The following is a 22,952-nucleotide window of genomic DNA, read 5'->3' as shown; positions in this document are numbered from 1 at the left end:
TGTAGACTAGATGGGTTTTGGTTGATGTACATGGCAGTCGGTCGCCAGCAACATATCGGACATAAACCGCACACCCGATTAGGTACACCAGTTGTACACGGCAAACAGAAATCACAACACTACACTAACATTCTAACAACGTGTTCAATTTGTGGTTGTATGTTTCATTGTATCAAAACGTACCGGTTTCAAACGTCGATAGGAGTAGCGGCACTTAGTTATAGTTAGAATATGTATTTGCCACAAAACTCTTTTAGTCGACTTATTCGACATGCTTAGATAGCATACTTTTTCGTTATTCTTAGAATAATCCAACATTTTACCGCGCCGCATAAGTAATATTTTTTACTCGCACAGGAGTAGCGAGGTGGGTAATACATAATATACTACATCAAACCCCCTCAGGTTGATTGCGGGGAGGCCTGTGCTTTGTAGTGGGACGTAAGTATGTAGGATGTTTACGTTTTTTCTTTGTTACATAAGTACTTAAAACGAAACTTATTTCCTTTGTATTGCACAGACAAGCTATATTTATTGATTAATTAAAAAACAACTTACGGTATCTGAAGAAATAAATGCAATTCTGCTTTAATATTTCAAGCCCAGAAGATTATTATATTGGAAACACGTGTCATACGCCTGAATATGTATGAAATTAAATTTGCAACAATATGGGCTTGCCAAAATGATAGACATAATTCTCAGTGTGATACACACCTGGACGACGGCGACGCGCGTGATATTTTATAGAAATTTTGTAAAATTGACTTTTACTTCATTTTATCTTAGGTTGATATGTAATTTTAGGTGGTACTCAACCCCGTTTAATTCTTTTGATGTTATGTCAGCACTGAGTTGCTGATTTTTCGATATCTAAACGGATATATCATTTGTCAATCGAATAGCAAATAAATGTATGAACCAAATTTAGAAGATTATATTCTACCAATGGACACTACTTGACTATTGAGCAATCGGTATACTCGTAGTAAGCCAATTTATTATTGTTTTTCCGCGCTGTAAAATAAAAAAATACAAAATGTTACTGATGCTTTTGATGTAAGTATACTTATGCTCTTTTATTGTTGTGTCAATAAAAGAGCGCAATTATATCTGAATTATATACCCGTTTTGATAATAGTATGATCCAATAGTAGATTGAAGTACTTAACAGATAATAGGACACTAAAATCCACTAAAGTTGCATAAGGATTATATTTTAAGTAATATTTTTGTTGCTCATATATATATAAAGAAAAATGGAAAAATAAGTCAAATATGTAAGTTCCTACCTTCTTGTCTTCAATCAATTTGTTCGCTAGAGGCGGTTTCATTGAGCGACTGATAGACAGTTCACTGGAGATTTGTGACAAGGAGCCATTTTGCTTAGATTCTTTGTCGCTGCATGGATTCGATCACTCCCGTTATCCGTATTCGTACCAAATTCTACTTTATTATTATGTCTTTTCAGTTTCGTATTAATAGTTAGAGCAGCGTTGTGGAATATGCTCCATACCTCCTGCGGTTGATTAAGGCCTGTGCTCAGCAGTGGAACAAATAAAGGCTATTTATGTTTATGTATTAGTAAGGAACGTAATTATGTGCTTAGACTTAAATGCCCATGCCAAACCGGCTGCAGCTAGACATTTTGTTGACCTGCAACTGTTTATTGAAGTATTTTTTTTACTTATGTGCATGTGTTTTAAAATAAGCATGATAAACTGTGTCTTGAATAGTTTTTCAGTTATAAGTACCTTACAACTTATGAGTTGAATGCACACGCTTGTACACGCCTGCTGGCCGGGCCGCGGGATTTTGTTTACAATTTCTGTTTAGGTATTATTCCTTTGCTACAGCAAGTTAATAAGGCCATCAAGTTACACAGGAAGTGATACTTTAATCAACTTTTACTGCAATCCTTGGATGGTAACCGTTACGCAAGATTCTGTTATTTTCTGTTTTCTTTCCGTCCCTTTTGAACATTGCTACACGAAATATTTAGGTCAGTGAGAAAAAGATCGTCATCATCATCAATTAAAGAGCCACGCTCTTGTCGGTGCAGCATTTTCCACGCTACTTTATTAGGGAAAAATAGGGCAGTGGTTTCCCTCTTGCCTTCCGCCCCAAGAAAAAGATACACATATAAAATCTCATATATCTTCTACAAATATTTGTTTAATATGAATAAATATAAAAATATATAAATAAAACTGCTTTATTGTCCATAGGGATCTTGAAAGGGCTGCTTAAACATGAGTACTTACATATAAATCCTTCGGAAGATATGTTTTGATTGAAGCTAGCTCGCGGCATTTATTGTGATGAGAATTTTTAGCATCGATAAGATGCTTTTATTCAATGAAATATCGAATAGCTACTTTTAACTTACGATATCAAAGATAGAAGTTGTTTAAATGAAACCGTGAATAAAGTAATTCCGTTTCAATGTTAACTTCAAATATGATAATATTATTCACGGTTTCAAGATTCACGTTTGAGTATCCACAAACGTGAATCTTTGTTCTAGTTTAGTATTTATTCCAGACAATCTAGACTGTTCTTGCCTGCGAAGTTATAAAATTATAATGCATAGTTTCAGAGAAATATGAATTTTGTTCCCTTTATTACCCAAGAATACAGGGTGTTAGTGACATCGTAACGAAAACTTTGAGGGGTGATTGAGGCCATGATTCTGATATGATATCAAGTGGGATTTTCCGTCGCAAAAGTATGGAACTGAAAATAATATAAAAAAAACACAAACATTTTCATGAATATCCAGACTGAAAATTCCACTTGATATCAACTCAGAATCATGGTCTGAACCATCCCCCTCAGTATTCGTTACGTTGTCACTAACACCCATACCTACTTGTATGGCTACTGTATGTACTTGTGCGGGGTGTAAGTGACATCGTAACGAATACTGAGGGGGATGATTCAGCTGATTATTCTGAGTTAATATCAAGTGGAATTTTCCATCGCAAAAATATAGAATTGAAAATAATTTAAAAAAACTAAAAAATAAACATGAATTTTGCGACGAAAAATTCCACCTAATATTAACTCAGAATCATGGTCTGAATCATCCCCCTGAGTATTCGTTACGATGTCACTAACACCCTGTATAATTTCATACAAAGTAACTGATTCTTACATACACATTATCGAATTAATTATTATCATAATATAGGTAGTGACTTATTTGTACTTATGGCTGCATCTTTTGTGGCTCTGTTTAAATTATTAGCGTTCACGGGTATTATGCAATTGTAGTTGTGTAGATAAACTATATTTTTTAGGAATAAATGTTTAATTAGTGGAGAGAAATCTGGCCAGTACATACATTTTGATTGAGTTGAAATGAACGGAGTGAACAGATTGGGAAGAGTTATTTTTAAAAGGAAGGAGACGTTGGGTGAGAGTTGGAGTGAAAGGGTGTTCTTTTTTTTGCGATACGATAAAATAGTGTGTTGAATAAGGGAAAATAAAAAAAATCTTTTCAAAGGTGTGATTGATTCTTGCCCGACGATCCTACAATTTTGGGGGCTCGTCCAGGATTTGAACCTGGGACCTCTCGCACGCCCGACGATCCCACATACATGTGTGTCGATCATAGTGCCGCGTACACTGGTAGTGACTGAAAACCAACTTTTTATATAACAAATGAAGGTATAAGGTACTCATAACAGCATCGTACAACTCTCCGAATATTATTTCCACCAGTGGTGTATTTATTATTTACAATGATAAATAGAGAACTGGGTGACAGACAAGATTTTGACTTGCTCTTGTAAGATGTTGAACGATGCATTATGTAACAGCCTGCATTGGTAACGGGGCTTTTGAATTATTTAAACATGTCGAGATTACGAACATTGTCCGGGGGATGCGAGGGAACACGCGTCGAGCGAATATTTTTAAAAGCTTCTTCAAATGCATGTGACGGTGTTAAAGATTTCCATGACTAAATTCGTCTAAAACTCTCGTTCCGCGTGCCAGAATAGAAAAGCAGCACTCCAATTTAACTAAAGAATATGAAACTCCATACACGCTCGCTAGATAGAACAGAACAAAGTTTTATTGCATAAACAAAACATAGCATCATGCCTGAATCCCCGAAAGGGTAGGCAGAAGTGTGTACGGTGTGTGGTTGCCTGGAAGAGATCGTTACTTAGCAATAAGGCCGGTTATTGTACTCTTTCTATTTCTCTTTTGTTTTGTATTTTTCTGTTTGTGCAATAAAGTATTTGATATGTTATGTTATGTTATGTACTTACTCTTCGTCATCTATGTCCTATGTAAGAGGGGCGAGCCTATTGCCATTAACCCGGAACATATCCTGGTGCCGTGATAGTCGTGATATCAATTATTATTATTATTGATCTGAGTTCAAACTCATAAAGTGGAATTCAGCAGTTTAGAGCCAGACCAGGTATAAATTAAATTACACAAAAAGTCTCCACCGACGAAATCAAACTCAGTTTTTCTGGAAGTAGAGATGACGAATCAGTAGCCTTGGTAATTTGCTCCTGAAGAGAATGGAAATAAGAGTTTACGGTAGGCTTATTCGACTTCTAATTTGATCACGTGTATAGGTCTGCCAAAGAGCAATGGAACGCAGTGTCCTAGGCGTCAAACGAATCGACCGTGTGCGAAACACTACACTGCGCTCCAAAACAGGTATCACTGTTGTAGGGAAAAAGTCCGCCACACTGAAGTGGGACTGGGCCGGACACATTTGTCGGATGCATTCAGAGCGATCGTTACTCACTGGATACCTCAGGGCGGGCATAGAAGTCGAGGAAGACCGCGTAAAAGATGGTGTGACGACCTCAATGCTTATCGGAGGGATTGGCCGGAGATCGCGCAACGTCGAGAGGAGTAGTAAAATCAAGGGGAGGCCTTTGCCCAGCAGTGAGATCGAATAGGCTAAATAAGATAAGATCACTATTGAAGTCGGAGACATTTCAGTGGTTGTATGATTTTTAACTTTACGTATAGATAAACTAACATAGAGGAAGGAAACCTCTAGATCTTGGAGCAAACAAGAACCTCGAAAGCGGATTAGAAGTTACACTGTGTGGTTCCTGCCTGTGTGTGCCTAGTAGGTAATATAAATACATTTAATAGTTCATAGCGATGTACTATATCCAATTTAGTCTGCAATATAAGTGTGGCCGCGACTGTCCTTTCCAAAATGGTGGAACATTTATTTGAACAAAGCGCTGGAAATGTTTTGAATATAATTAAAAGCAATCACACGCGACAACATAACATATAGCATCATAGGAGCATCTCGGGCATACAGGAGTATGCCCGAAGGCAAGAGCCAGAGATTTATAGTAAAATAGATTCTATAACTTAAGTCCTATGTAATAGGAGGCGAACATATTACCATTAACCCAGCACAAACAATAAACACACTATAAGCGTTTACTCATCATCAATTTAAGAGCCACGCTCTTGTCGGTGTAGCATCGCCGGTGTAAAAGGTTAACGTCGTGTCTTATAGGGAAGTCAAGGAATTGGCCTTTGATAGACTGGAATGGAAAGCGTTTACTAGTCTAATATTAATAATATTGGGACTTTAAGTCCCATTTTCAGGATATTTGGCAGTTTAGTTTCGTAAGTATATAGTTGTTACAACGTCGGTGTTTGATCTTACAACTCACACGAAATAACTTTAATTTTCAGCAATGTGGATCTTAAAATACGTCTTAAGTTTGAGGAATTCATAATATATAGGCGTTTCTATAGCGTTGCGAGTAATTTATCTCTAAGCAGACCGACGTAACCTAACAGAGGCTGTAGATATCAGAAATCAAAATCATTTAGTCAACGTAATTATCTTGGATAAAATTGTTGAAGGACAATTTAACATTTTTGAATCTACGTCATTTCCCAAGGTGTTATGACTGAGGAGAAGAAATGCAAGAAACTGTAACATCAACATCTTTTAAATCAATGTAGGTTATTTAATAACTAAAGGAACACATTTAATACCAGGATTTTTTTACCTATAGGTAATCTTTAATTTAATAATAACTTTTTTACATAAAGTAAGCTTTACATGAGCTTTAAATTTATAGACAAATTCTAAATATTATCTGGTGTTTTATTATATATATAAACGGGGTTAAGTATAGTATACTTAACCCCAAAAAAGAAGAATTTAATTTAAATAATCTATAAGAATAGCAATTTTATTATTTTTCCTTGTTTTGTAAGTATGCCTTTCAATAGTTTTCACATTTTTACGTAGGTATATATAACGAGTAGGTAATTTATATACTATATGTAGGTAGGTACCCGGGTCAATAGAATGTCCGATTTTGAGGTCGATAGTAATCAACCGGGACATTAGGCAAATGAACATTGAACGGTTGGCCTGTCATCCTGATCCGAACATATATCGACAAATTCAATTTTACCCGTCTATTTCATCCGTACGCCTTCTATAATCGGTTCTATCGAGTGTGGAAAAAATGTGCAAAAATCGTCACGGTTTGTTTATATAATGATTTTTTTCCATTAACAAAATATGACTAAGAATTTGGTTAATAAATAATATTAATTTCAATATGTACCTATTTACTGAAATGCTTGTTATTATTATTTAATAAATATTTCTTGACACAACATTACACCCTTCTTAATACTACAAATATATACTTGATTTATTTTCACGTAAAAATATACTACTTATGTTACCTAATTCATAAATACAAAGTACTTATTCATTATTTTACGCACTAAAGTCGAAGATGTAAGATGGGGCCTGCCCCTTCAAAACAAAAAAAAAAAACCCAAGACCCAAGAGTCAAGACCCTTTGCATGACGGGAAGATAACAGATGGATTAAGGCTGTTACTGAATAGTAGCCAAGGGATGGTATGCGATATCGAGGCAGACCACCACACCGGTCGTAATGACGTGAGAGGTACATTCGCCGGAACGCAATGGATGAGACTTGCACAGGACCGGAAAGGATGGCGTGAAAGAGAGGAGGCCTATAGCCAGCAGTGGGTGGATACAGACTGAGTAGATAGATAGAACTCTTCAGCCAGAGCGTCAATGCAAAATTTTCTGCGCACAGTGAAATAGTCATGTAAAAGTGCTATACCATGCGGAGAGTAACTAAACTAAGCTGAGCCCAATTCAGGCTTAAAGGCTAAACTAGTAGCTATGCAAATTCACTACACGCTAACGGTGGTGTTGTAAGCTGTTCCTTGTTGAATGCCCTAAAACATGCATGTCACTTTAATCCATGTTATGTATTAAAGCCATATTTGGTAACCATTTTACAAGGCGTAATCGTTCCTTATAAAGACTTTCAGTAATTTTAGTTTAGTTTTAGTTGGTTTTGATAAATCCTTGTTGAAATAATGTAATTATAGTTAGGCCTGTCTGAGCTTCTGCTTTTCTAAATTTTTTTTTTGTTCTTTAAACTCTGTACAACTGATCTAATAGACTTATGTATGTACCTTTATAAGCTGATCATCTGCCTTAGCCAGGATAACTTCGCAGCCTTCCCGGTGAGCGAAGAGCTTCCTGGCTTGGACCTTGAGATGGAAGGTGCGGTCAATGAGCGGCGTCGCCACCACTCGCTCCAGCGCTTGCGACGCGTTGCTATACCCCAGCACGTCGGCTTCAACCTCCTGGAGAAACGTCTCCCACGTGTGGAACAGAGATGATGGACAGGTCGCTCTGGGGAGAAAGAGACACACGCGTTTAATTATGTCTAATATAAGAATAGCGATACTAGGTTACGCGATTGTTAAACTCGTAAAAGAGCGAATGTCAAAATTCAAACCTCATTTTTTAAATATTGTGTTTGGAAATCCGCAAGCCGCAAGAGGTTAATAAAGTATTATATTGACTTATAATATTGATAAAGCACACTATTTTAGATGGATTTTAATTACCTACGTATAAATCAATTTAAATATTATTTATTGTATACATACAACAAGGAATCTTAGGACTTCGTATCAACAGTGGCTGCAAGTTGTCTTTGATTACTTGTGGCTCTGCCCACCCCATTTGGGATTATACATATGTATGTATGTACAACAAGGAAAACTACGCCATTGGCGGCTTATTTCTTTACAGCAATTTCTGGTCTCTATCAATTCAATTTTTGATATCGATTTTAATTTTGTGTCCGCTGAAATTAAATTTGTTTCAACTGTATCAAAACTTTGCTTATGCATGTATCCTACAGTTTCGTGTAAACATTCGGAAATACCTTCACGCTGAAAACGTCGAAAAATTTCCCGAAACGAAGTAAAAGCCATAAAAGTCGACCATTCGCAAACACTCCACGTTGCTACAAAGGGAACTTTTCGATACTCCAAGTTATCTGTGAGAATTGTTTACTTGCAAAATGACGCTATCACCGGCCCAAACGTCTCTAATAGCCACTACATCAGCTAATAAAATATCAGGACGGTGGGGTGAAAGTTTTAGTTATATCCGATATCCAATAAGTACTTCAACTTGTGACTTTTGATGTAGATAGAGTTGACACCCAGGGGCCAGTGGTTAAGTGGAGAGATAGGAGAGGTTGTCGCTTAAATCGGGTCACAGGACTCACAGGCTTAGCTCGATATCAGCTAGAGTTGTAATAAAGCAGTTCCATGAATAGATACCACACAAGTATTTTGGTTATTTTTCAATGATTGGGGACGGTTGAAGTTAAATGCTACAAAGAAAAACACGTAGTTACACGTACCTTATCTTATGAAAATCGGTTTAGTCTAAAGCTCTAACAGCCTCCGTGGTCTAGTGGTTAGAGCGTTAGGCTCACGATCTGGAGGTCCGGGTTCGATTCCCGATGGGGACATTGTCGAAATCACTTTGTGAGACTGTCCTTTGTTTGGTAAGGACTTTTCAGGCTTGAATCACCTGATTGTCCGAAAAAGTAAGATGATTCCGTGCTTCGGAGGGCACGTTAAGCCGTTGGTCCCGGCTATTAGCCGTAAAAACACCTCCACCAACCCGCAGTGGAGCAGCGTGGTGGAGTATGCTCCATACCCCCTCCGGTTGATTGAGGGGAGGCCTGTGCCCAGCAGTGGGACGTATATAGGCAGTTTATGTTATAAAGCTCTATGATTACGCTGTCAACGAGAATATTTTTGATTGTGTGTTTTGAACTTCTGATGTTATCTGAGACATGTTTATGACAAGAATTTATCTTTTTACACTTTCTGTAAACTTAAGTCGAACTAATATTGACCGAACTGTGTTGTAAGTCAAATTAAAGTTGAATTATGGTTTGATATAACTTAGAGATTTAGTTAGTTCGGTGCGCAGTGGCGACTACTTATTGAATACGATCTGGGTGCTCTAGCCATTACAATCTAATCTCAAGTTTGCTTGATTTGTACTTGTGACTTTGAGTTTATTGAGAAACTCTAGATTGATATTTGGAGTAAACAGTTTTCGTACAGGATAAAAAAGGTTTATAAATATAGACCTTTATGTCACACTTGACATATTCGTCTATTATATTACTTTAGCACGGACAATTCAAGAGTATAAAAATAGCTTTCCCTAAACGATTTGATCGGAAATTGAAACCGGGATTGTTCGGGACGTGTAGACACTTTACACAAATAGCGTCTTATTAGTTTATTTTTGGAGCTATAAAATACATACATGCTTAAAATCACGCCTATTTCTTATCGAGGTAGGTAGAGACCACGAAAATTCACTCTAGCTGTAATATCTAGCAACATAATGATATATAGGTATTCACATACCAACTTTATTACTTCGCATGTTTTCACCGCGCTCTGGTAAAACGGTAAAATGATAGGTATTTTGTTGGATCAACCTCTTGTTAATTTAAGCAGAACAAGTACCGTGTTTCATGTCTATACGGATGCTTTACAACGGTTTAATGAGAAAACTAATTGTTAATTGGATCATGGATCTGATCTCATCAAATTAGCGGTCTTCAACAACCTCAACCAAACCAAAACTGTGGTTCGGTTTCTGTAGATAATACTAGAATATGTTAAGACCAGAAACAGTTGGGAAATTACAGTTCCTTCGCTTTTAAAATGTAAATTTATATAATGTATAAAATATACATTATATTTATTATATTATTAACGCGCTCGGTCCTCGATTGTTGAAGTAAAGCAACTTTCGCAAAGGCCGGTCATAGGATGGTTGACCACAAAAAAAAAATTCATCTCGAGCTCCTTGAGTGTTTCGGAAGGCACGTTAAGGCGTTGTTCCCGGCTGCATAAGCAGTCGTTAAAAACCATCAATCCGCACTGGGCCCGCGTGATGGTTTAAGGCCCGATCTCCCTATCCATCCATAGGGAAGGCCCGTGCCCCAGCAGTGGGGACGTTAATGGGCTGATGATGATGATGATTTATTATAGAATACAAAGAAAAAAATACAATACAATCGACGCCCCTCCACAATGTGTAGTTTAGGTGATTGATATATTTCTAATTACTGTTTGTCTTATTGTTTTCAAGTAAGTATAGGTTTATTAATGTCGCGTCCAATATATATGAAATAAATGTTTTTTCTTTCTGTCTTTCTTTCTTACAAATAAGAAACACCGCTAAACCCCACACAGCTTTGTCTCGGCGCTATAATCCGCTTAGAATTACTTGTATTATTATATTTGATAATTATATAACGTTCTTGTATCGCGCTCGTAATCCCTACTGGAGTGGGCAGAGCCACAAGTTATCAATAAGATAACCCAAAGTTTGTTATAACTCTGGCAGTAAGAAAAGAAGGTAAAACATTAAATTAAATTCGAAAAATAACTCAACGGCTAGGTACGTACGCTACTTAAAAAGGAAGATGAGCCACATAACATTTTATACCATTTTACAACCCACGCGAATGACTTATTCATAAATAAGTAAAATATAAAGAAGAAAAATAGAAAAAAGAAAACGTTTTTTGTCACCTTTAGATCCGTTTTTATTTAGTAAGTAATCAGAATTTTATAATTTATCTTTGACCTAGGAAACTGCCCAATTATTCTGCTACGCTACGCCGTTCAACCTGGCTTTCGCCTTACAATTCTGCATTGCTTCAATCCATAGAATCCTATTTGCAAAGCGTGGGGCGTGAGAGCGCGCTGAGCATGACATACCTAGAAGCTTTGGTATAGGATCCAGGGGCAACTTGGGGCGACGTTATAAGCATAAACAGACATACAAAAGGAATAATATTGCTACACTACACTATCTGTATATTATATGTATATTATACAGATAGTGTAGAAAATTAAAAAAATAGCTAATCTACGTGACAACAGAAATATGCAGTGTATAAATATTTCTATTTGTTTATGCTTCATTTTCTATTTTCTCCGGAGCCGCGGTGACCCAGTTGATTTCCAGCATGAGCAGTAATGATTTTCGAATCCATGTTTGGATCATAAATGATTATCACATGCTCAGCAGTGAAGGAAAACATCATGAGGTAACCCATATTTTCCGAGATATGCGTTTCGGAGGTGTGTGGCTTAACCTGTATTGGGTTGGTTTTCCTTTCACGGGTTGGTAGGTCAGATGGGCAATCGTTTCTGTAATAAAACAGACCTGTCAAATCTTCAGGTTAGGTAAGCAAAACCCTTGAGAAAAGGAATAACGCTAGGGAGATAGTATACATTATTTTCTCGATCCGATCACCGACGCTCGCAACTCGCCCCTGAGCCCAGTTTAAGACTGGGACGAGATGTCCCCTAAGTCGCTGTGAAAATGCGGTCTCCATAGTCCGATACCGATATGGCCGCAACGCTTATCATTATCGGTCTATTCCTGGCCGCTTAGGTAGTACTCATTATTGTCTCATAACCTTAGGTCCAATCACCTCAGTCGAATGAAATTTATTAAAAAATATCTTATCTTCCGTAGGACGGATGAATAAACGTCACAGATAACGGCGATGTGGAGAGCCCTCTGGTGACAGACGTGCTGAAGTGGGGTACGGGACTGACCCAAGCGGCCAAGAGGTCGCTTATCGCTTACTCCGTATCGCTTACCTCTCTAAATTTATCTGGCTATAGTAAACCACATCATAAATATACCTTAAAGTTCAGCAAGGTCCTACCCAAACTCATGGCTTTAAGTTCCCTTGTGTAAAATTTCCAATTTATCACTCTCAACTTCCGAAAATAAAATATACCAAGTTGAAAGACAAGAACTGTCGTTTAAGCGTTATTGTATAGGTAGGGTACGCGCTCATTTTTTTCTGTCTCAGGACCCTTTATCACCTAGTTACGTCACTGGCTGGATGAAATTTATTAAAAAATATCTTATCTCCCCTAGATCGGGTGTTTAAACGACGCAGATAACAGGGCGAGGATGAGGGCCCTCGGGCGACAGACGTGCTGAAGTGGAGTACGGACGGGACTGACCCGGCCCAACGAACACTCAAATAAAAGCTGGTCGAATTATAATTTCAGTAAAAATAATTTATTCAGTAAGTAATACGTCGAGCTTTTTGAACTAGGACTTTGAATAAATTTTGAGCTATACTGCCTAATCTTGTAAAAGTAATCCTAATCTTGTGTAACACTTGTAAAAGTACTAACTACAAACTAATGAAAAAAAAAAACAGGGTTTTAGTGACATCGTACCCAATACTGCGACTAATCATAATTCAGATCATGATTCTATTCTGTTTAGAGTTGATAAGAAGTGGAATTTCCTCTCGGAAAATTAACGAAGATTATAGTGTTTTTAAATTATTTTCAGTTTCATACTTTTGCGACGGATAATTCCGTTTGATATCAACTCAGAATCACCGTTTGAATCACCCATCAAAGTTTAGAGTTGTGTACTTATTTAACATAATTCACATTGTATTATGTACTACTATAATGGTTTATAGGAGACTAGGGCTACAGATAGTCATGGCACTAAATAGCTTATTCAGTGGTTTGCTCTTTAAAATATGGGTAGAATGACAAAGACATGAAATTTATAACACCCCTCTTAGCGTTGGATAGGGGGTTAAAAAAAAAAGAGTCACGTGAAAGTTCATATCACAAAGGTAGTTCGTACTGATTAGGTGATTCGGTACATCGCACCAATAATCACGTAATCAATCATAAATTGGTTGCTGCTAATCTCCAATTGCATCACGATATCGACCGTCTAATCAGATTCCCGATTAGGTCGGTTTAGTTTAGCTTAGACTAGGAAGATAAATTGAACTCAAATTCACTTTGATCCGATGTTGTGGAAGCATGATGCTTGTTTTCAAAGGTTGATGAAGGCAGATCTGTGTCCAATTGATATTTTTGAAATCAATTGACTGTTTGTGCTAACATTTCATTCGCTTTATACTCGCGAGATACTACTGTTAGTCTCAACCTACTTTACTTTTACTTTAGTGACGTATTAAGGTCACATTGTATGATGAATTCTTCATCAAATTATTCTGCAATGCCTTTCTATTTGATATTTGGAGTTACATTCGAACTGTAATGATGTTGATCATTATTTAGGGATAGCTGCGCAGGCAAAATAACAACATGGTTCTTTTTTACATATCGGGATCGTATGTACGTGTACGTAATGATAGTTTAGTTACCTAATATACTGCGTAAAACTATAGCGTTCTATTGTCAACGGCTGTGAGGCGAAAATCAGAAAAAAATATGAACGGATCATCAAAAGTAAGCTCAGTCTTGTGTTGATCCTTAATGGTCAATATCGCGATTCAGAAATTCCCTTTAAAAATAAATGTGTAAATACGGATTACATACAAAATATATCACGTAAAAAGTGCTTTATTAAATTCCTTGCCAATAACATAAAATTCTATTACAAAACAATTAGTTATTTATTTATTATTACCAACAGAAATGTGTCACGTATTCCCAACAATTACCTACTTGGATTCTTTTTTCCATTTCAATATTATTGGTATGAAAAGTTTTAATAACAAATAGTCCCTCAAGGAAAAGGTAATATCATTTCTTTATGTAGGTACCTGGAACTTTCTAATATACATAAAAGATAGTGACCCCTTGTTCGAGTTTACAGATAGAGGTCCTTTCTGATATATTACTGATATATTAAAAGTCAGGACTTTTACTTTTCTTTTTTGGAGGAATATTTAAATAGCTATTTGTCTCGTCGAGTGTCTGTCAAACAGACGTGGGTTTCTGCTTTTTCCAGATAGAAATTCAGAGTGACGCAAACAGGTCTGATATCCACACAATCAAGATCCGTAGAAGCACGGTTTACTCTTAACCTCGTTATGCTCAGAATCCTTCCAGATCCAGGCACAATAGTGAAATATTGGGGTTGGAATATGTTTATTTTTAAAATTACGTTACGACTCTAAAATGTTTTTTTTTCTATGTATTTTGATGACTGGCTGAGTGTATTTTAATGAATTTTTACTGAGATTAAATAATCAAGTTGATGAGTTCTGTATCCTTTCATATATCCTAAACTACAAAAGCTAGGTAGTTAATGATTTTTAATCCTTGTAGAGTTCGACAAGACGAGTGCAGTGGTGCATCTAACGCAGTTAGTGACGTGTGGCAGATAATGACTTTTTGCAATAAGCCGACGCGACAGTATAATAGACCCTATTTAAAGTAGGTCTTAAAAATAAGCTTGCCATCAGTAATACCAATATACCATTATATGGCCTGCTTACAACCAGTGCAATATCAGTACTTTCGGGACCTATTAGGGTAAATGGTTGCTTATGTTAAAGTACTGACCGTAATACCTATCCTGCCTGAAGGTTTGGTGAAGCAACACTTGAATGAATACTTCGAAAGTTAAATTATGCGTGTCTATAGGTAGAAATGGATCGTGCTGATGTAAATATTCACCCGATTAATGTAATAACATATTGGCTATTTTCTGGTGCGCGTGCGGTTTAGTTACATAAATAGCCTATATACGTCCCACTGCTGGGCACAGGCCTCCCCTCAATCAACCGGAGGGGGTATGGAGCATACTCCACCACGCTGCTCCACTGCGGGTTGGTGGAGGTATTTTTACGGCTAATAGCCGGGACCAACGGCTTAACGTGCCCTCTGAAGCACGGAATCATCTTACTTTTTCGGACAATCAGGTGATTCAAGCCTGAAAAGTCCTTACCAAACAAAGGACAGTCTCACAAAGTGATTTCGACAATGTCCCCATCGGGAATCGAACCCGGACCTCCAGATCGTGAGCCTAACGCTCTAACCACTAGACCACGGAGGCTGTTTAGTTATCTATCAATATTTGACAGGTACTTAAGGGCTCGGTACGTAGCGGCTTCGGAACTAATCACCGACGTCATCCGCCCTAACGGTCCGCACTTGTTAGTGAGGGCACTAAATGCCTTGTCTAACGGCTGGGAAAATTATCTTTGCCTTTGGACGTGTCGCTACTACTAATTTGCGTCTAGTAACCTGCGTCAAAAGAAGGATATTAGTATAAATCTAATTTCCTTTGGGTTTTGACATATTGTCAGACATGCTCTCAGGCCTATGTACTAAAAGCTGAAGTGACAGTAATCCTTTGGAAAATACAGGTCTGTTGAGTAGATAGCAGTGAAATATGTCATGGGCTGAAGAGTTTATCAATTTGATCACTTTGGGAAGTAAGTTGTCAAAAATATTGTGAATTTGGATGTTTTTCTTATAACCCGCAAGGAGCGTAGTCAATATCCTTTACGTCTTTGGCAGAAGTCGCAAAGAAGGGCTTACAAGCTGCCAAATGTGCATATTTGTATAGATTTATCACATCCTGAATAGACTTTAAACAAAATACCTTAAAACATGTACTTATAGGGCGAAGAGTTGTTCTTTGAAAGCGAGGAAAGGATAACCTGGGTGTTTTGGGGCTAAGTGAAGATGACATGAAAACAAAAAAAAAACACAATCAATAACATTGGGTTTCAGAAATTGTGTGATTCTCCGTCGCGAGGCCACCACTTCCAATTCGGTTGGATATGGTATAGTCAATATCCTTTACGTCTTTGGCAGAAGTCGCAAAGAAGGGCTTACAAGCTGCCAAATGTGCATATTTGTATAGATTTATCACATCCTGAATAGACTTTACGTACCAATACGTTCAAGAAAATTTTAAACTCAAACTCAACATAAGCTGTTCATATAAATTCTCATGTTGTCCTAAGTCGAAGAATCCTTCCGTGTGAGGTATCGAACAAGATATGAAGTTTGAAAGTAATCACCTCGCTTCAGCAGAGCAAACACGAATAAAGTTACAATGAGAGTCTAATTACGATCTTTGTAAGAAGATTTTATGTTTATTTGTGCGAACTTGGTCTAATGAGGTCTTGTTTACATTTAAGATTAATTAATAATTATCTCATACAAGTGATTTTCCATTTACTATGTGGACATAATATTTGTGTGCCATAATAATAATCACTGTTGTTTTATTATTTTGCGTAGAAAGCTAGTCTGGATGAGGAAGCTGGTTGTTTTAAAACCACGAAAACAGAAGTGTTGGAATGCTAAAGTTTGTATGTACTCGTTCAAATAATTATTTATCATACAGAAACACGATGCGACGCGCCGTGCGCATTTTCAAACTGAGACTGAGGAAAGCCGGAAGACATTATGGTTTAATTGTCCGGTTATTATGTTCACTACTATTCGCTTGTCATGTCCAAATTAATGACGGAAAATAAATAATTTTCAGTTGTATAATACAATGTCTAGTTGTCTGGCATTGTCGAGAGACTGGTTCCAAATATTTGTTTCGTAGAAGTAGACGTCTTTTTCCTTGGTAGATGCGTGGATTTCGATGAACGCCTTGAATTCCCTAATTTTTATTTATTCTCAGCACGACAGCAAGTCAACAACAAGTTATAATGCGTTTTGATTCCCGGTTAGTAGCCTAGTAACTCGTCTATACTACTTTTTCGATCATATTCAAGACGCTACATGTCATACGCGTCTGGTGAATTAATAATAGAGTGTAGCCTCCTTAAGTGTATTTACCTGGTTAGATGATACTTCAGATAAAGAGCAAAAATGGGTTGTTGGTAGAAGGGTCAATAAAATGGATTCGGCACTTGCCAACGTATGTTTGTTTAGGACCTGAGCTTGCGCTTCATATTGTTCTGCACTATTTACAAAATATCCGCAAACACTTATAATTGCCAATAGTTTTACTCAGTAAGGGATTTTCGTTCATTCAAATTGTAGACCAAACAAAAGGGTTAGTTACGAATGCAAATATTAGCGACCGTTGAAAACAGAGTCTGAATATTTTATGACACGACTCACCATATTTTGTCAAATATTGTAACAATGGTTTTCTATCGTTACAAAGGCTGCTGTAATGAAATAAATATTTATAGAAACATTATAATTCAGTTGTTGTTTTGTAATAAATCCTTTGAAAATGTAACAATAAGTTCAGTAAACACAATAGCTTAAAACTTGTATAGGGGGAAGAGTTGTGCTTTGAAAGCGAGGAAAGGATAACCTGGGTGTTTTGGGGCTAAGTGAAGATGACATGAAAACAAAAAAAAAACACAATCAATAACATTGGGTTTCAGAAATTGTGTGATTCTCCGTCGCGAGGCCACCACTTCCAATTCGGTTGGAGACGATATAGTTTAATGTACGTACTACGTACATAGTGAACGTGAAAATATTTTTTGCGTACGTGATAATATATATTAAATTAACGAAGAAAAAATTAAATAAAGTGGCCCCGCTGCAGAATATACCTACTCCCCAGCGGGGCCACTCGATATGCATATTTCTCAACGTTTCTTGTCTCTAAGTTTAAGTACAGATCGATGTACATCATACCAGAAACTTCTGTGAAATAAATAAACAAATTTAGAATCAAAGTTAACTTGCAAAATAGGTAAATGCGTTGGTATCTTAATGGAGTTTCACCGCAGAACTGTCAAAATGTCAGCAATAGGGTTGTCACGTCAACGAGCACAATTCATACTATTTATATGATAATAAGTGCTATCACTCTAAACTATTTAAGTTGAGCTTAGTGATACTAAGTGAATTTAGGCCGGCAGTTCATCATCTTCATTTTAAGAGCCACTCTCTTGTAGGTGTAGCATTTTCCATTCCAATTCCTTGACTTCCCTATAAGACACGACAGCAGGCCGGCCGGCAGTTATAGACTCTAAATTAAAGTGTAATTCAAGAGGGTTGTACAAATTGTAAAAGGATATACCTAATCCAATTTTACAGTTAACACTTTGAATTAATTTAATTGTTAGTTAAATAGGTAATTAATTATGCTCAGATCTTGTAATGGGGCTGTTTTTCTTTTCGGGTTGGTTAATCAGATGCTGTTAGGTAAGGGGGACGGGTGTAAACGTGATAAATGTTGGCAATTTTTTCCTGTTGCGAAAACCGTTATCGGCACCAAAAAGACTAAAAAGTTTAGTAGATTAATGTATCCATGTAATGAGTATATAAAGATTTCCGGAATGTGTACGTGTTTAGACGGTATCTATGTTTGTAACTATTAATAATTATGAAAATAATATACAGTCTCATTTCATATTGCGATGGATTTACTTCTGATTACCAATTGAAAATGTCGTCGTGGGGTTATGGTTAAACAAATAATGGGTACAACACAACATAAATAGCTGGGCATTGACCTCTTCCAACAACCACAGGGGATATGGAGCATACTCCTCCACGCTGCTCCAACGAGTACATATAGAGGTAGACTAACAATCGGATAATTAGAATTGACGTACTGTGGATTGTTTTATACTCATAACGGTTTATTTAAAAAAAAATCACAACTATATTGTCTCCGGAAATCAAGTTCTAGGGCTTGTGTATAGCGATAGTCTTTGTAACACGTAAATATCTTTTTTTACCGTAGGTTGAAAAGGCCACATCGAAGCAATTCATCTAAAAAAGTAATATTGCTATTTGACATTTTGTTTGCATTGCGCACTTACTATTATATGCGCAAATGTTAAATTGCAATATTGCTTTTTTAGATGTATTGCTTCGATGTTGCCTTTTTAGCCCCCCTGGTCATCAATTAATTAAATAGCAGCCCTAATATTATCTCGTTGAAAGTGGTTCAGTAGCGGTGGGGCACCATTATGGCTATTAACCTTATTGCAAATGTTAAACAAAACCCATTGTAATATAGTTATAAAACTCGTAATAGAAAAACCGCAGTTTTATATTGAACCAGCTATTTCATTCGCATATATCGATACTCACGGGAAGAAGATATGTTAAGGTGCAAAAGTCCAATCAGTTTCTTACTACTATACGTAATAAATTAACTGGTTGCACTTAAGACCTCTTGGTTACATGTCGTTTCTGTAATAGACCAAAAACGCCTACAAAAACTTAAATTTTATAATTATGACAATGGTTCATAATTTCACCACTGTTTACGAATAATTCGCTGGGCTCAGTGATTGCACTTTTGCTCTTTGACTGTAAGTACGCTAAATTAGTCCTCGGAAAAGCAGCCTAAGTCGTTTTCTGTATCCCTGACAACTTAATTATAAAAGTTCTTAATGATCGGTGCATGAAAGCGTAATATAATCTTTATTATTAATATAATATGTTAGGTTCAGTTACATCATGTTTTTTTAGTTTATCATTATGATGGTTGTATCTCTGATTACCTCGATCAGGAAATAATACTTATTTTCTTCATTTGAAAGTTTGCGCGTTGGCTTTTTGTGGCAGTACGAAAATAAATTTGCAAATCGAAACCTATAAATAATATATATAGTCTATAAATAATTCGGCTGCCAATTAAATTTTCATTTGCATTTTGAGGGAAAGGAAACCATCAATTATTCAAGCAACAAATTTCATACTTGATTGATGATTTCTTTTGAAAAGCTGTCAATGGGGTTGGTAACTTGGTAGAAATCGAGGCCCGACCCTTGAATCATTCGAGATTTGCTTATTCAACGTTAAGAAAATGTTTCAACAAGAGTTTTTCTGTTCCGTCTCCTTTGTAACTTTTATCGGTAAGTATTCATTTTTTTAGAACATTTTGGTTACTCAAACTTTATAGAAAACTAACGTTCCACCCGCGATTCCATTCACGTGGACTTCGGTAGTGAAATATAGACTAAGAATAAAAATAAATAAAGGAATTAATGTCGTTTTCTACTGGTGAAGGGATTTTAGTATAAGGAGGGTAGGGATTTGAAAGACTTTTGACTGGAAGTTTACAGTTATTTACCAAAATATAAAAAATAATCTTCCGAGGGTTGCGTATCAATCGTTTTACTTTACTTACTGTGTTAAGAGGACTTGATATAGCCTTGATGGACGATAAATCGGTTTTATTAGCCATATTAGAGCCTATCATAACATCGACCTGGGATAGACATTTAGGAGTCGCCGCCCCCGTCGCCGGACACGGCTTGGATGATATATGATATGGATGGACGATAAAAGTACTAAGGGCTCTCTTTTGATAACACTAGTTCAGCCCATGGGTATGTTCTGCACAGTTGTAATATAATGCTAACAATCTGTGAATTTAGGTGTACTTTAAAGTGTTTTTAAGTTATCGCCCCTTCAACTGTACTAGAAGAGATTACTGTATTATGAAGTTTATCGTTTGTTGTTTCATTACACATATCCATTTTGAGGTATCTATTTTGCTGGTATTTAAGCTTAGCTGATCCCATTGTTTCCTATTCTTAGATGTCAGTGATAATAGGATTAAGTCAGAAGCAATAACATGTGATAAGTTTAAGCAATCGGGTTCTCGTCCGAGTAGAGTCAGCAACAGAATCATTATGATGAAATAGTGAGTAAAATACTTGCAATTACAATGTGTAGTGCCTACATTTCATGCTTAGCAAGAAAGCGGTTTGATTTAGTGTGCAAAAAGGAGCCTATCGACCGATGTTTTGGGTACATTTTTAAATGTGCCACTTTAAATAATTTTAGTGGAGCAAAGCGACAATAAATGCATATGCCTTTTTAACCGACTTCAAAAAGGAATTGGTCTATGAAGCCCTTATTTGTAGCCAATACTAAGAAAAACAGTCATAAAGTGCGGCACGGTAGTTTATTTGTAGACACTTGTAGAGGCACATTCAAATACTCACCCTATAATATACCTATATCTACTTTGTTGTGTAAAGCAGGATGCTATTATACTCTGACGATTATGTGGTGTACTGATTTAATACAATTCGACAGCATATATTCAATTTCAACCTGTTGTGTGCCACATGCCCTGTCATTATGTTAAATTACATTATTGTACTGAACCAAATTGATAACTAATTGAGTTGACATTAATTATATAATAACAAAGTACAATAAACCTAATGAGGCGGGCAGCGCTACAAGTTTTATTGGAAAACAAAGTACTTAGCGGCAACTTTTATTATTAGTTTTAGTTACGCACATAAATTAATACTTAGCGTGAACTTACCTTTAGAAACGAGATTATCGTTGCTGTTTAGTGATTGCCTTCACCAGAAAGAAGAAAGAGGCTTTATTTTATGGTAAAAAAGAGTTTAATATAGTTTAATATATAAAATTTTCAACAGATCTATTAATAGGTAAATCTAAATCATAGTATTGTCTTTATAATTTCTGCTTTTGACCACTCTAGAGATCTTATGATCATATAATATTTCATGGCATCTTAGTTAATTTGTAACTGAATCACTGAACAGGATGACAGAAATTTGCCTGCGCACTCTTCAGATCAAAGTATATTTACGTTATTTGGCTGATCGTAAAGCATTGGAGCATTAATATTATTTATATCGTACATATTGACTGAGACTATTGTTTGACTGAATACAATTTTCAGTAATGTTCCGATATTTTTTTTATAGAGATAATATTTTGCTTTTTTGGCACAGTGATTCGGTCAAGGATTTACTATTAATTCGCTCAGACTACAAACGAATACCTAATTCAATTCTAGTTGCAACCTCATTGAGTGTGTGCAGAAGATACCTGATACGGAGTAAGAACTATGTTTATAAGTTAATAAGTATAAGAATGTTACTTTTACCTTGGAACGGGTTCAAGGATACCACGTCTACCGGAGTGTATAAGTATTTTTATAAGTAAAAGGGGAAAATTGGAAAACTTTTCACGGTTAGTTGGGCAACCCCAAATTATCACCTCGATGGTTTCAGAACGTTCGCCTCGCAATTCGTTCGAATAAAGTTATGAAACTGCCCAAATTGTTCGATTCTTCTCAAATACTTACTGCGGAAACTCGATTTCAAACAATAGCACCAATTAATCTCTGCAACTTTCCTCATTGTTGCTTTTACTAACTTTGGAAATCATTTCATTTAAACGATGTCGTTTTGCCTTTAATGTTTAAATTTATGATTTTTAAAAGCATTAAGTAGTTTTTAGGAAAATCTTGATAATGTTTGAGTTTTTGTACTTAGTCTCTCAGCAAGTAAATCATCCATCGTAATATGTAAAATATTTATTTTCTATTGCAAAACTTATAAATTGCTGGGATTTCAGTCGAACAACTGTACAAAACATTGTTGTTAAGAAGTTTCTAGTAACAGTACAAAGAACATGAAACAGATATCGTGACTCCAAATCCAAAACAAATTGATACTGCAATATTTCATAGGCAGACAATATTGACTGTTCCAAATACATAATTCCCTTCACGGCATCCAATAAATAGGTAAAAAAAAAATATTCTTGCTTCCGATAATTTAAGGCCTCATGAGTACACTTGTTCCATCCAACCTCATGAATTCTTTATTCTGTGTTTTATTTAGAAAGTATTCGTTGGGGCTTGGTAATAAGTAAGTATTTACAATTTGTTGTCGTATTTAGGTATTGTTCCCGAAACAAAAGAGTACATACAGCTTTTAAAATTGGGTCATGATATTATAAATTTTAGGGCAGATTAGCGATTTGCTACAGCATACAGGTGAAGGTGACATTTTCCAAACTGCCAAATCCTTCTGCACGTGCAGTTTGTGGG

At 36.3% G+C, this 22,952-nt stretch overlaps 1 protein-coding gene across 2 annotated transcripts in view; it reads right to left on the bottom strand.

The window, feature by feature from the left end:
* The window catches only part of LOC126367150 (uncharacterized), a 193,536-nt gene that overhangs the window by 62,976 nt on the left and 107,608 nt on the right, over positions 1–22,952 (bottom strand). For both annotated transcript variants that reach the window (XM_050010555.1, XM_050010554.1), the window contains exon 5: positions 7,487–7,709. In XM_050010555.1, coding sequence (XP_049866512.1) covers positions 7,487–7,709 — 223 coding nt within the window. The remainder of the gene's footprint in view (positions 1–7,486; positions 7,710–22,952) is intronic.

The sequence above is a fragment of the Pectinophora gossypiella genome, chromosome 5 (assembly GCF_024362695.1).
Source record: "Pectinophora gossypiella chromosome 5, ilPecGoss1.1, whole genome shotgun sequence".
NCBI lineage: Eukaryota > Metazoa > Arthropoda > Insecta > Lepidoptera > Gelechiidae > Pectinophora > Pectinophora gossypiella.
The sequence above is the reverse complement of the archived record's forward strand: the minus strand, read 5'-3'. Positions and strand labels throughout refer to the sequence as shown.